Raw genomic sequence first — 14,769 nt, 5'->3', positions numbered from 1 at the left:
CATTAACTGCTCGGCCTCAAACTTGCAATATCCTGCCTCAGCCTTCCAAGTATCTGGGTTTATAGACAGGTACCATTATCCTAAGCTTCCATAATATTTTTGAGGTTTGTATATGTGTCAGCATTAGGACTTTATTGTTGTTCATGGTAGAATCTATGTGTATATTGCTATGTATATGTGCAAATTATTTATCTCTCCATGGACACTGGGTTGTTTTCACTCTGGCTATGAACATGTTTGTATAATCTTTTTTTCAGTACCTGTTTCAATCCTTTTGGGTATACATCTTGGGCTTTGTCTCTTTTTGCTCATAGTCTGTAACTATCCATTTAATTAACCTGACTTGTTTATTTATTTATTCATTCACTAGATGGTATTGGCTATCTGCCAAGTGTCAGGCACTATGCTAAGCTCTGAGAACACAGTGGCAAATTAATAGAGTCTCTTCTTAGTGCTTCTGGGGAGCGATCTACCTAGCGGAGAGGAATGGATGATCAGAAAAGCTTTTCTTGAGATACAATGCAAGTGGAGATCGTGCAGAGAAGGTAAAATAATCCATCAGTAAACAAAACCAAATCAAACCAGTAACTGAAAGAAGGCTGAAGACTGGAATAGGAAGAGTAGGGGGCAAATGGTAGGGTTGGCAAATTCTCAGCGAGACTTCCATCCTATCTTTATCTCAAAGGTGACGCGGAAGTTTACATGTGCAGGGGAGAGACGATCAGGTTTGTGTTTAAAAAAATGTCCTTTAGCGATAGGGCAGAGAATGACTTGGGATGGATTGGCCGATGGGCACTAGTAGATTAATCAGGAGACCACTGCAGGTGCTGAATAGTTTTGGGATAGTTGGTAAATAAAAACTAAAAAAAGATTGAGAGAGCGCAGAGATGACCAGCCATGTTACTAAATGACCGAATGACTTAGTGTGGAACCTTCCTTGAGTAAGGAAACTTGGTACCACTATATTTACCAAAGAGAAACCACTTTTCAGATGAGTGCTCTCACATCAAGGAACTACAGCTGAAGGCGGCGCTGAGCAACAGCCAATCTCAGTTCAAAAAGGTGTCCAGGAAGCCCCAGGTCCCGGGCTCCCAGGAGCCTCCAGGGCCTCTGGTGGGCGGAGCCTGCGTACTCCGCCGAGAGGCGTGCCCTTGGCTTGCCCAATCCCAGCAGCGATCTGGGCGCCCCTGCGTCGCCTGGGCAACGCGACACTCAGGCTCTCCAGTTACTCGGCTGCAGTTTGGATCTGGCCCTGGAGAACTGAGCCATGTCGCGACCGAAGGTAGGAATGGAACAGACCCAGATGCTTCCGTCGTCCTTAGATTGAGGGAGGGAAGCCGCAAAGGATTCAGAACCTGCGGTGAGAATCTACGCGGCGGGATTCCGGCTAAAGGGCAAAGAAACGCTGAACTCGAGGAAAGATTACAAGTCCGGCTGTGCCGCGCACCTCCCGAGCTGCTGCGCGTGCTCCGCAAACCCAACCTGCGTGGCGGCCAAGTTTCATGGCTGTACCTGGGGGTTTCTGTGACCCCGAAGGAAGCACAGAATTTCAGATATCCTGACTTGGAGAAGCCCATAGTAATGAGTTCATCCCGCCACCCGCCCGCCTAAACATCCATCCGTCCATCCATTCATCCATCCCTTAGTCTATCCATCCCTTCATCCATCCAGACCACTAATTAGTGCTTTTCCAAACCAAAACCAATGCTGACCAAAGAGTGCAGAGGAATCAGACAAGCCCCTGCCCTCCTGAAGCAGACAAGCCAGCTTCTCATTTTAAGATTAAGAAAAATGAGACGCAACAAAAGGAAACGAATTACTCTAGAACACAGCATCTCCAGCGCCACTTTTATTTTGTGTTCTTGCTTCCTATTGTCATCTGCTTCTACTCTCAAGATGGCACCTCCATTTCTTTAAGGAAAAAAACGAATTTGCTTGCTTTCAGAGTGCATAGAGCTTTGTCTTTTTACCACGATTCATTATATTTGTCTAACGTCTGTCTTCTCTGCTAGGCGATCTAGTCTGTATTGTTCTTTCCTCTGTTTCTAGCGCCCAGCTCAGAACTGATAATAGAGTTAGTTGATCGCGGTTGAATGACTGCTGCTGAACTCACCTAGTTGCTTATGCCAAAAAAACGGGACTTAATCTTGATGCCTCCACCTTCATCTCCCACATCCAATAAGTCTAAGTCTCTTGATCTACCTTGAATTCATTCTTTCTCACCACCTCTACCATTCTGCTAATCGTGTCCGATTTTTAGTTAAAATAGTATTTAAACACACAGATACACATCACTTTTTAAACATATTATTATAAAAACAAAATAAACATCTGCTGCATCTGTCCCTTTGCATATCAACCCAATTGACTTCTTTGAAGAGGGAGCAAACTGCAGGCTGTTGGGGGGGTTGCACTCTTGACGGTCTATACAGTGAGTATCAGGGTGTGGGGTACTCATATTGGATGAGAGAAAAAAAAATAGTGGACCTTTTTGTGACATGTATTTTGCTGTTACTATTGGGGAGAGGCAAAGGTTATCTATACAGAGTATTGATGTAAGACTTTAGCGTTTCTTTCAAATAACCCAGGACAGGCTGGGGATTTAGCTCAGTGGCACAAGTGCCTGCCTGGCAAGTGTAAGGTTGTGAGTTTGATCCCCAGTACCAATAACCCAAGACAGTGGCAATTTAAACTTTGGGAGGAGGATACGAACTTATTAAGAGAACATTCTAGGATATATTGTGTATACCTTCACAAACATATGCCCAGAGAGGGCCAGGGGTTTAGCTCAGTGGTGTAGTGCCTGCTTGGCAAACTCTAGGTCATGAGTTCAATCTCCGGCACCAAAAAAAACAAAAAACAACAACAAAAAACATGCCCAGAGAAAGGAAGCCCAGAGATCAGAAGGCCATGTGTTTCAGACTTTGATCTCAGCTCCTCAAGGTTACATTCCCTAAGGCCTCAGCTCTGAGGCATGCTGGGAACTCTCCAAGGACTAGAAGGGGAAATGAGGAATTAAATTAGGCTGGAAGGAAATTGGGTCTGAAGGAACCAGCTGACCAACAACTTGGTCTCTGGTGTGGTGACCAAAGGCCAAGGGTAAGCTAGAGTAGCAGACTGGTTCCCACATGGATGTCCTCACTTGGCGGGGAAATAGCAGGGTACCTGCAGCAGGGCTTGTGGCCTAGAGCCAGGCATAAAAGAAGCTGGCTGTGTCCTGAGCAAATGTTCTTCAGGACTCACCACCAGCTGGTAGCAGTAATACCCTCCTTCCACTTTGTCTAGAGCAAAATGAGAAATACAATTACAGGTCTCTCTTTGTGGTCCATAAGAGCAACTAATCCATCTCTGAGTCTTTTTCTTTAGAAAGCCATTTTCCAAAAGTCTTATAAACTTGTCTTTTCTAGATGTGCTATTAGTGGTTTTGGGGGGAGTATTCATGCTCCCAGAGTGCTTTTCTCATCGAGATGGTAATAGGATTTTTATCACAGGCAATATGGCAGATGAGGCTTCTTGAAAAGGCTCTAACATACCCTTAGAGTAAAATATGACAGATGTCTTTGGAAATGGAAATGTGCTTAAGGGTGGTGATGGTTGGAAGAAAGATCCCCGAAGACCAAAAAAAAAAAAAAAAGGAAAATAGAAACCAGATGTGTCATAGCTAATTAGCTGATTCTTCATTTCCCTCGGGGAAGAGGTTGTTCACTTCCTAATCAAGACACTTTAGCAGTTGAAGAATTAGTGTAGGGTCCACTGTGCAAGGAACTGGAAATGAGAGCGCTCCCTAAAGCTGGACAATACAGAGGTACCACCATTAGCAAAGGTGTTAACTGGAGCAAATTTGCCCTTCTGTAATGGGAGACAGCTAGTGATTGTCAACTTGGGCTCTAGGTGGGAAAAGGTCTCTTCTGAAGACTGCTGGCTTGCTGAACACAGGAAGCGCAGGGAGGGCTGGGCCCCAGAGGGCATGCTCACTCACCGCACTCCTCCCTCAGGCTTTGTCCTGGGCATCTCTTCCCGTTCATCTGTCATTTGTATACTTTGTAATATGCTTTATGTCGACCATTAAATGTCAAAAAAATGTCTGAAAACTCTTAACCTTGGTTGAGTCCTCAGGCTAATCTGGGAAATGCTGAACCAACATGTTAACATCAAGTTGGCAGAAGTTAAACATCTCTGAAGAGCTATGATTTTGACCTTCGTGGTTGCATTATGTAATAATTACATAATGAGAGACATTTTAATGAGATACATAATAATTGCCTAATTACATAAAAAGCTATTTAGATGGGCAAGGAAGTAGAAGATGAAATTCTCAGAAAACTAGGGAATAGGGGTTGGGGATATATATAGCTCAGTAGCACAGCACCTGCCTGGCAAGCACGAGATCCTGAGTTCAATTCCTGGCACCCAAACAAAACAAAAACCCCTAGGGAATAGTAAGAAATTTACTCAGTTTGGTAGATGGCAAGAGCCTACAGCCACTAGCATTCTTTTTTTTTGTCTTTTTCTCTTTTATCGGTACCGGGGATCAAACCTACGACTGTCTGCTTACAAAGCAGGCGCTTATGCCGCTGAGCTAAATCCCCAGCCCCTGCCACTAGCATTCTTAAAAGGTGAAATAAGGAAGGCTTTTCCCTTAAGGAGCAAAATAATATTTATTCTCATTACTTTTAGTCAACACTGTACTAAGTTTTGGTGAGTCCAGCTAAGAAGCAACAAGAAATAAAGGGCATAGATATTGAAAATGAAGAAATAAACCTGCCTGTTTTCACAAATGACATAACACTATACATAGAAAACTCGAGGAAATCTATAGGTTATTGAAACTAAAAATTTAGCAAGGACATGGGACACAAGGTCAATATACAAAGATCAATTATAATCATATATATGTGTATATATATTAATTTTCAGTAGCTGCTGTGACAAACTACCACAAATTTAGTGGGTTCAAAAAAGTACAAATTTAGCTGATAGTTCCTGCTGTCAGAAGTTTGAAATGAGTCTCCCTGCGCTTAAAGTAAAGTATTTGCAGGACTCCCTTTTTTCCTGAAAACTCTATTAGAAAATATGTTTTCTTGTCTTTTTCAGTCTCTAGGGGCCCTTGGCTTACGGTCCCCTTTCATCTTCAAAGTCAAGCATTCTCAGATTATATCAGTTGGACACTACCACTGATCTTCTGCCTCCTTTGTCCACATTTATTTCTAACAGCTATTGTAATTACATTGGGTTCAACTGGATGAACCAGAGTAATCTCTTTAAGGAAAGTTGATCAGCAACTTTAATTCCATCTGTGGCCTTATTCTCCTTTGTCTTATAATGTGATATGCAACCGATTCTAGGGATTAGAACATGGGCATCTTTGGGGCTGGCATTATTTTGCTTATCAGACGTTAGTGTCACCCGATAATTAAAGTGAATTAAGAATACTATAAACAATGGCATCACAAAATCAAATATCTATCTTTTATAAAACATTGGGAAAAAGTGAAAGGAGATGGAGAGAGAGACTACATTCGTGGATTCAAGACTCAATACTTTGTGATGTAACCCAATCAAAACTTCAACATGCCTTTTAGCAGAAATTGGCTGATTCTAAAATATATATTGATGGGAATGGGGCATAACTCAGTGGTATAATTTAGTGTGCGTAAAGCCCTGAGTTCAATCCTCAGAACCAAAAATAAATAAACAAAATCTATACTGAAATTCAAAGGACACCTAGTTGCAAAGACAACATCAAAAATACAAAGTTGGAGAACTTATAGAACCTGATTTAAATATTTACTAGAAAGTTATAGTAGTTAAGATAATGTGATAGCAACATAAGGATAGACAAAGTAAATAAAACAAGTGTCTAGCAATACATCCACATTACATGTTTGATTGAATGTTGACATGTGCTAATGTAATTCAGTGAGGAAAGGAAAATTTCTTTACAATTAAAGGCTTTGGAGCAACTGGATAAGCCTATGAAAAATGCAACTGAAAGCATGAGAGATTAAACATCTAGTATTTTTTGTTTTTTGTTTTTGTTTTTGGTGCCGGGGATCGAACTCACAACCTTGAGCTTGCCAGTCAGGCACTTATGCTGCTGAGCTAAATCCCCAGCCCCTAAACATCTAGCATTAAAACAAGATTTTTTAAAGGAGTGCTTGACTAGTTCTGGATGACTTGGAAGGATCTGGCTGGCAGAATGGAATATGATTTCACTTCTTTTTTGAGGGATTCACTTCTTCCAGTTTTGTAAAGCAAAACCTGCATCCCTACAGGCTTTTGAAGGGCAGGATGGTGTGGTAATCAGAGTTCTAAGGTGTCCCTCTAGATTTACTGCCTCTGGCACACAGGCCATGTGTAATTCCTAAACTTGGGTGTGGGTGGAGCCTGGGAGTTTGATGATACAGTTACTACTATCATTATGTCATGTTATGTTATGTTATGTTATGTTATGTTATGTTATGAAGACCCCTCATAGCTAGCTTGAAGGGAATGGGATTGGAAGCCAGTCATGCTATGGGTAGCCCGGAGCCCTGCCGTGAGTGACCAGTGTGGGGGCTTTGTTGCAAGGAATTGCAGGCAGCATCTAGAAACTGAGAATGGTCCTTAGCCGTCCCCTTGATTGCAGCCTTGTGAGACCTGGGCAGCCCATCCAGCTAAACTACGCATAGACTCTTGACCCATGGGAACTAAGAGTAATGATTGTGCAGTATTTTAAGCCACTAAATTTGAGGTAATTTATTGAACTAACAGAAAATAAGTGTGTGTGGCAAGTCTATCCATGCTGCAAATGTCATCCTGCAGAAAACCAATTTCAGCTTCTCTTTTTAGACATGACTAGGAGTCAGTCTTACCACAGCTGGGGGCCATGATGTTTGGGACATGGTTGGAGCCACTTAATACCCTCCCTGGTAGAGAATTTGGAAGATTCATCTGGATGAAAGGCATTAACATTGTTCTGAGTCTCACATAGCCCCCTCCTATATTCTGGGTCTAATCAAACATTCAAAGTTAGATTAAAGGATTTGTTTGACAGCGCTGGGAATTGAACCCATAACCTCATGCTAGGCAAGTGTTCTATCATGGAGCTATACTTCCTGGTCCCTCGGAGTTACCATAGAAGGTTCAGATCCTTCACATAGAGCCTGATGAGCCAAGTGCTCAAAACTGGGGTTAAAAGTTGGCATTTTTCTTTCTGAGACAGGGTCTCGTTATGTAGCCCAGGCTGGCCTCAAACTCTGAGCCCTCCCTCTGCCCTCCTAGTGCTGGATTACAGGTATGTACCGCTACATCTGGCCAGAGCTAACCCTTGGAGCCCTGAACACAGACGCTCACAGATTGGCAGGTCCACAGAGAGACGGGCTGTTGGGTACTTGGGAACTCACTCCAAGGATAGCAGGTAAATCCTGCACTGATTTTCCAGGAACTTGACGGATGAGAACCTGACCCGGCTGGACCTTCATGTCCCAGGACCTAGGCATTGTTGAGTATGCTGGTTCGGTCACTTCAATATCTGCAGCAAATTGAGCTGGGAAGGCAAGTAGATATGCAGTTACATCATTTCCCTTTTCTCTTTGCAGAATCAAAATTATAAGAGCCATGGGTCATCAAAAGGAAAAGAGCGGTGAGTGGCCCCACTCAATCCAGTAAACTCAGAACTAATTTCCTTCCCTTCCTCCCTGCCCTCCTCTCCCTCCCATCTTCCATCCATTGCCCTTTCCCTGCTCACTCCCTTCCTTCCCTTAATCTCTGTTCTTATTTTTATTTCAGTAAACACAATGATAAGTATAGTAGCAGTTTATTTTTGCAGTGTTGGGACTTGAACCTAGAGCCTCAAACATGCCAGGCAAGTGCTCTACCACTGAGTCCCAGGCCCAGTAGTAACACTGATAAGCAGTTATTGAGCGCTTGTCACATGCCACCCCCTGGGCTACTCACTTTCCCTGTGTGAAAACATTCATCAAATCCTTACCACAGTCCTCACACCGCTACCGTTTCACAGAGGGAGGCACTCAGAGTGGCTAAGTGAGGCTCAGAGGGGTTAAGTGACTTTTTCTTGATCTGCTGCCGTCAGTCAGGGGCACACTTATTGGACTCCAGGGACAGCTGTCTAACCGTGCGTCCTGCCTCCTTCAGCAAGGCAATGATTATCTGTGATGCCAATGTCAGCTGTGCCCTAACCTTGTGCTTCACTCTGCATCTCTTATACACGGAATATAGGACTCAGAACATCTCTGGATCCCCTAAAGAATCCTCTTGTGGCCAGGTATGCTGGCACACACTTATAATCCCAGCACCCTGGAGGCTGAGGCAGGAAGATTACAAAATCAAACCTGTTCTAGGTAACTTGGTGAGACCCTGTCACAAAGGTAAAACAAAACAAAATAAATGAATAAATTCAGAAGTCTTTTGAGGCTGGGGGTTTAGCTCAGGGACACAGCACCTGCCTGGCAAGTGCAAGGTCGTGAGTTCAATCCCAGGTACAAGATAATAACAACAATAATATACAAACAAATAAATAAATAAATACAATTTTAAAATTTAAAAGAGCCTGGAGTACAGCTCAGTGCAAAGATCCTGAGTTCATGCCCAGTACTGAAAAAAAAAAAAATCTGCTTGCACAAAGCAGGGGGGAACCTTCAACTTTCTTAATGATCTTTGCAGGGAGCTAGAGCGGTTTCTGAGGCACACACCATCTCCAGTTTCAGCGATTTCCATTCTCTCCTGGCTGTGCGTCCCCGAGGGGGGCTGTGCAGGCTCTGGCACCGTCTCTGTGTTCCCTCTCTGTATAGACTCTATTCCCCCACTTGTTTAAGATCGCTCCCTGTCATAGAGGGGAGCTCAGCTCTGTTCCAGATCTTGGTCCAAATCTGAACACCCACCCTAACAAAACCGTCAGCACTCCAGGCAACCGCCTGCATCTGCCTGTTTTCCTAGGGCACAGAGTAATTAGAAATGTGTTTAGCTACAAGTAACAGAACACCCAATGAACAGTCGTTTGAACAAATGGTATTTGTTTTCCTCACATCACAGAGACCAGAGTCTGCTGCAGAGGGAGCAGATAATGTCAGAGGCAATGTCTTTGTGATCGTTGTGACCTTTTCCTCGTGGATACTCAGTGGCTGTTGCTGCTCCTGCTTTCATGTCATGATCAAGACAGGAGGAGGGGCAAGGAAACTGAAGTCACATCTCTGTTTTTCTCTCTACTGAAAGAACAAAACCTACCCTTGCTAGGAGTCTCATGTTTTTATCTTATTGATCATAGTAGCATCACATGGCCACCCCTGATTGCACGGACGGCCTGGAACTCTTCTGCACTCCGCTTTTGTCACACACGATTACATTTTCAGTATTTTTCCATGCTGGCGCAGGCAGCTCCAGAAGCACTGACTGCATACTGTGCATCACAAGATATTTACCCACCTTCCTGTCGAGAGCAGTTGTGCTGTAGCCTAGTGTTGGTTTCCCCGGAAGCCAACCCTGAGACAGGTCTGGGGTGGGGTGGGGGGTGATTCCAGGGAGCGCTGGGAAGCGGGGAGTAAGGGCTGCTGCAGAAGGTCCACTGCTGGCAGGTGCTGCTACGGGCAGTGGCACTGTCCTGCCGGGGCTCCCTGGAAGTGCGCTGGACGGTGCCGCAGACCTGTCCCAGAGGGGTGATGAGGCAGCCGGAGCAGTTTGCCCAGCAGTCACCCCCAGGTATGCTCCGCTGGGGAGTGCAGTGAGCTCCTTAGACCCATGCCCTGCCCAGGTGCTGGCTGAGCAGGCTCTGGGGCGAAGAGAGAGCCCCCAGCAGAGAGCCTCGGCCTCTGGCAGGGGAAAACCCTCTGATTGACAGGCACAATGATGGAGGGTGTGCAGGAGATAGGAGTGGACCTCCCACAATGTGTGCTGTAGGTTCTTCCTGTGGAAAATAGTAGCAGTTATAGGTGAACATCACTGTACATGTATTTCTGCTCTATGCGTTGGTATCGTAAGCCTAGGGTACAGTGACCGAGTTCAGAGTAGGAACATTCTGCCAGCAAAGGAAGGGTTCCATCTTATCCCACTGTTGTCAAAATTTAGACTTTTAAACTGGGCATAGCAGTACATTCCTGTAATCTAGCACTCAGGAGGTCGAGGCAGAGGATCTCGAGTTCCAGGTCAGCCTGGAACACATGGTAAGGCTCCGCCTCAAACAAAACAAACTTGGACTTTTAGGTTTTTGCCAGTCCAGTGTGTGTGACATGGTAGCTGATGGCTTTGATATACTAACTGCTCTCAAGGTTTATCAATTTGCATTTCCATCAGCATTGTGGGGTAATTATCATTCCTCCACTTTCCTCTGAACACTTGATATTTGAAGTTTTCTCCACTTTGATAGATTTTGAAATTGTATGTCTTTCTTGCTTTGGACTGAGTATTTTTTAGCATTCTACTTGGTCTCCCTTTTGATTTTTGGCTAAACCTCCTATTTTATTTTTTAATGACTACTTTAGAACAGTGTTTCTCAGGATGTGAGTCCTGGATCCTTTAAACATTTTTTGTGGATCTGATTCCCTTACTGGCTTGTATCTATCGATATTCACTGTATTAGAATGTTGAATTTCTAATAAAAATTTAAATACTTATTTAACATTTATTAATTTACCTAAAAAGCAGTAATATACTTATTAAATGGTAGCATATTTCCATAAACTGTCACTGAATTCCTCAGATTTACTGAGATGAGTAGTATCTGTTTTATACTTTTGTGAATCTCTGTGATTTCTGGCTTACCATTTGGCTTTCCAAACTTTTTGTATGCAATCTGTTGAGATATGCTGTTTTCTCTGAAGGTGGAAGAAAATTCAACCTCACAAAGATACGTAGTTTGGAAAGGGAAAACTGTACACTCCTTAGGGTAGCAGCCCAGCAATACCTAGACACAGGGCTCTGGGAGTCACAGTCTGCCTCCATTGTGGTCCCTCCCAGTTCATTCAGGACTTTACATAACATCCATTATGTTAATGGGATAAAAGAGAAGAAATTGAATCTGTGATGCTTCGAGGTGGGCCCTCTGGGAGTGCCTTTGCTACATCAGTTGATATGATCATATGAGTTTTTCTCCTTTAGTCTGTTAGCATTATAGATAAAATGGATTTTCTAAAACTGAACTAGCCTTTCCAGCAGAAAATCCACTTGGTTATGATGTATCCTCCTCTTCCTCCTCCTCCTCCTCCTTTTTTTCTATGCTGAGGATTGAACCCCGGGGCCTCACACATGCTAAGCAAGCATTCTTTAAATGTTTGGGAGAATTCTCTAGTGAAATCATCTGGCCCTGGAGATGTCTGTTTTGGGAAATCTTAAATTATTAATTCAAGTTGCTTAATAGTTACGGAGCTATTCAGATGGTCTGTCTCCTACTGGGTGAGTGTAATGTGTACGCTTTCCAAGGCCCTTATCATCTGGCCATTCATTGTCTTGGGTGTGCGGTGGGGTCAGCAGGCCCTCACTAGTGGTCTGATATCGTCTGTATTCTTCGTCACTTTTATTGTTCTTCCCCAAGAACCAGCCTTTTATTTTATTTATTCTCTTTATTATTTTCCCATTTCAATTTTATTGATTTCAGACTCTCCACAAGCTCTCCTCTGCCATCACCCCAGAGTAACAGGGACATCCAGTGGGGGAGAAGTCAGGGGCCAGTGACATGGTGTACAATGACAGGGAGTGGGGCTCCTTCCCACCTGACGGGGTGAAAGCCCAGCCTTGTCCTCGGCCGCTCAGAACCTCTCCAGCAGAGGCGTTGGAGTATCTTGTCCTAACCTCAAGGAAAGTCCAGACTGCCCTCTCTGCCTTTGCAGTCCTAAGCGGAGGTGGGCACAGATGCTTCTGTGAGGTTGGCTGGAGTGGAGTAGTGTCTATGTCTTCTCTCCAGCTGGGTTGCTCTTTTCCTGGTCCTCTAGGTAGAGAGACCTGGATTTCATTGACGCTTCTCAGCCTGTGCCCATTGACATTGCTGGGTGATTACTGCTTGGCATTTCACCTCCACATCTGGGATACAGGGGCAGAAAGAAACCCAGGAATTCACCACTGTGTTGCTCCTTTGGCCCCGATTTCTCACCAGTCTGCTTCTTCTCTGCCTTGATTTCTATCTATATCTAGGCTCGGGGTCGTATCAGTCGGAAGAATGGGGGAAAGGACACGTGCCCCATCTTCTTAGATGCATGCCAGAAACGGGGGTTTGCAAATGCCATTTCGTGTAAGAATCAGTCATAGAACGTGTACAACATGTAATGCACACTGGATGAAATGCTTGCTGCTTCTCCGTGTTTCACAGGTTCTTTAAATTCACAACTTGATGACTTGAATTGTTGTCATCCCATGATGCTAAATTCTGAAAGTCAGAAATTCTGTCTCTGGCATTTCCAAGTGGGAACTTGACCTTTCTTCCTTCCCTTTTTTCCTATCCCTGTGCCGTCCTAGGAAAATCACTGATCCTGAGCAAGTGTTTTGTTGCCTTGTCTTGCAGAGAGCAGAGAGCATCGATTCGGTTCAAGACCACGCTTATGAACACCCTCACGGACGTCCTCCGCAACAGGCCGGGATGGGTGGAGGTGAAAGAGTAAGGCCCTGCCCCTCCAACTTTGTCCCCTCTCCCCTTGTCTCACAGGTCCTTGTCTCCCTTTGGGGTTTCCCTGATGGCCCCTGGGACTTGCCCCAAAGAGGCTCTGACATTTGCTTTACTACCCACAGTGTGTTAAGCCTTACAAACACCCAGGAAGCTATGATAACGTGTAGAGCCCACTATTTAGATCACCTGGCCCTAAGTGTCTGCAGGCCCACTCAGCTTGACTATCTCCAGATCAATATTCTGGGGCTCTCGGAGATACAAGGTGTGCTGTGAGCAAACCGACCGCTTGTGTCCTCCAGGGATGAGCCCCAGTCAAGGGCCGGTCTTCCCTGGCCACTTATCAGTCCGTGACCCTGAACTTGACCTGTGAGCCTGCAATACTTCTTTCGTGCAGGGCTCTGGGGATTCTGATGGAGACAAACAAGCGTACGATGCCTGGCACATAGTAGGTACTGGTATCAGTGAAGGCTAAGGCTTGAGTGTGTGTAACGGACGCCTGAAGTGAAAAGGTTTGACAGCTAGAAGTTTCTCTGTGAACCACTGAGGCCCATAAGCAGAGATGGTCAGGGGAAGGCAGGAAGGAGCAAGTGAAGACGCAATCTGGCCTGACAGCGCACTACCCAAAAGTCCCTCACCTCTTGATTGGCAGAATTTAGCTATGTTGCTACACTCAGCTTCCAGGAAATCTGGAAAACAGGCTTGCCGCATTTCCCTGGGTAGATTTTTTTTTTTTTTTTTTTTTTTTTGGTCTTTTTGAGACAGAGTCTCTACGCAGTTCAGGCTGGCCTTGAGCTCACTGTGTAGCACAGGCTAGTCTCAAACTCGCAATGATCTTCCTGCCTCAATCTCCTGAGTGCTGGGATTACAGGTGTGAGCCACCACGCCCGGCTCTTTGGTAAATATTGAGACTATAATTATCACAGAAAAAGAGGATACTGGATCTGAAGGGTAAGGAACCAGCATCCACCAAGCCATGGTACTTATTAAATGTTTGTTACCTAACAAACTCAGTTTCTGGGCATAGTAGGCTCCACATGTATTATTTGCATCTTCCAGGGCGGTGCTCTAACAGTCCTATCTTACTAACGAGAAAACAGGGCCAAAGTAATGAAAACACTATGTTTGAGGGCACTTGGTTTGTGAGGGCTTGGCTAGGATTGTGCCTCCTCTCCTGCATGTGGGGCCACAGGCTCATCTCTGCCCCACCCTAGCTGCCTCTCTGAGAGGGAGGTAACAAGTGAACAGGCCTGTAAAGCCCGGTGCTGCAGGCGGTGGGGGAGACACAGGCTGCAGTGGATCATCCCACAGCACCGGGATGTCCTGGCTGGCTGCGATCAGGAGCCAGAGACAGCCCGCTCCTCCCTGTGGGACCTTGGGGACTGAGGTGCTGGTGGAGGTGGTCCATGGGACAGGGCACTGTGTCTACCTGCTGTGTGACCGCAGGTCCCTTTCTACTCCCTTCTCAGCCTCTGGACAGTGTGGTGCTGACAGTTGCACTCGGTAGCTGATCCCAGATTACCTCAACAGTACTCAGACCAGACAGGCAGTAGGCCAGAGCCTTTCCACCAGGCACAGCTCTGGGAATCAGGTCTCACTTTTTAGGGCTTGGGACTTGGATTTCCAAACAGAATCAGGTCTCAGCGCAGACTCTCAGTCTGTTGGCTCAGAGTCTAAATCAAATATGACCAGAGTTGAGAAAGCTTATGTGAAGCCTGGAACTGCAGCAACCATCTTGGGAGACTGAGGTGATGAGGACCAGGTCGTCATATCAGAGCTGTCAGAATGGGCAGTCGCTCCCACACATGCCTCCTTCTTTTCCAGCTCCACGTGGCTTCCTCTGTCAGCAGTTTGTGTGACTATCATACATTTGTCAAGGCCTGGAAACTAATACCGTTACTATTTGGAAAACTACAGACATCCTTTAATTTATACCCAATTTTCCCATTAACATTCTTTCTCTGCTCCAAACTCCCACCCAGGATCCCACATGGCATTTAGTTGGCTTTTATCACCTCAGATGTGTGACAGTCCTCAGGCTTAACCTGTCTTCATGCCCTTCATGCGTCTGAAGAGCGCTCTTCAGTTGTTTTGCAGGGTGTCGCTGGATCTGGACTTGTCTGATGTTTTCTTGTCACAAAGTCCTGCATTTTGACACGGACACCACAAAAGTGGCACATCAA

At 45.1% G+C, this 14,769-nt stretch overlaps 1 protein-coding gene across 15 annotated transcripts in view; it reads left to right on the top strand.

Moving 5' to 3' along the window:
• The window catches only part of Ttll9 (tubulin tyrosine ligase like 9), a 50,143-nt gene that overhangs the window by 4,171 nt on the left and 31,203 nt on the right, over window positions 1–14,769 (top strand). For 6 of the 15 annotated variants that reach the window (XR_010047428.1, XM_003476334.5, XM_023560234.2 and 3 more), the window contains exons 1-3: window positions 1,159–1,282; window positions 7,581–7,624; window positions 12,488–12,580. Coding sequence is in view for 12 of the 15 variants with exons in the window: in XM_003476334.5 (XP_003476382.1) it covers window positions 1,268–1,282; window positions 7,581–7,624; window positions 12,488–12,580 (152 nt within the window). In the remaining 3 variants the exon portion in view is untranslated. Of the gene's footprint in view, window positions 1–1,156; window positions 1,283–7,580; window positions 7,625–12,487; window positions 12,581–14,769 lie in introns of those variants that run through there. The other 9 variants (XM_063248549.1, XM_063248543.1, XM_063248550.1 and 6 more) reach the window with 7 other exon arrangements.

The sequence above is a fragment of the Cavia porcellus genome, unplaced genomic scaffold (assembly GCF_034190915.1).
Source record: "Cavia porcellus strain 051 isolate PalLab524CR breed Dunkin Hartley unplaced genomic scaffold, mCavPor4.1 scaffold_5, whole genome shotgun sequence".
NCBI lineage: Eukaryota > Metazoa > Chordata > Mammalia > Rodentia > Caviidae > Cavia > Cavia porcellus.
The sequence above is the reverse complement of the archived record's forward strand: the minus strand, read 5'-3'. Positions and strand labels throughout refer to the sequence as shown.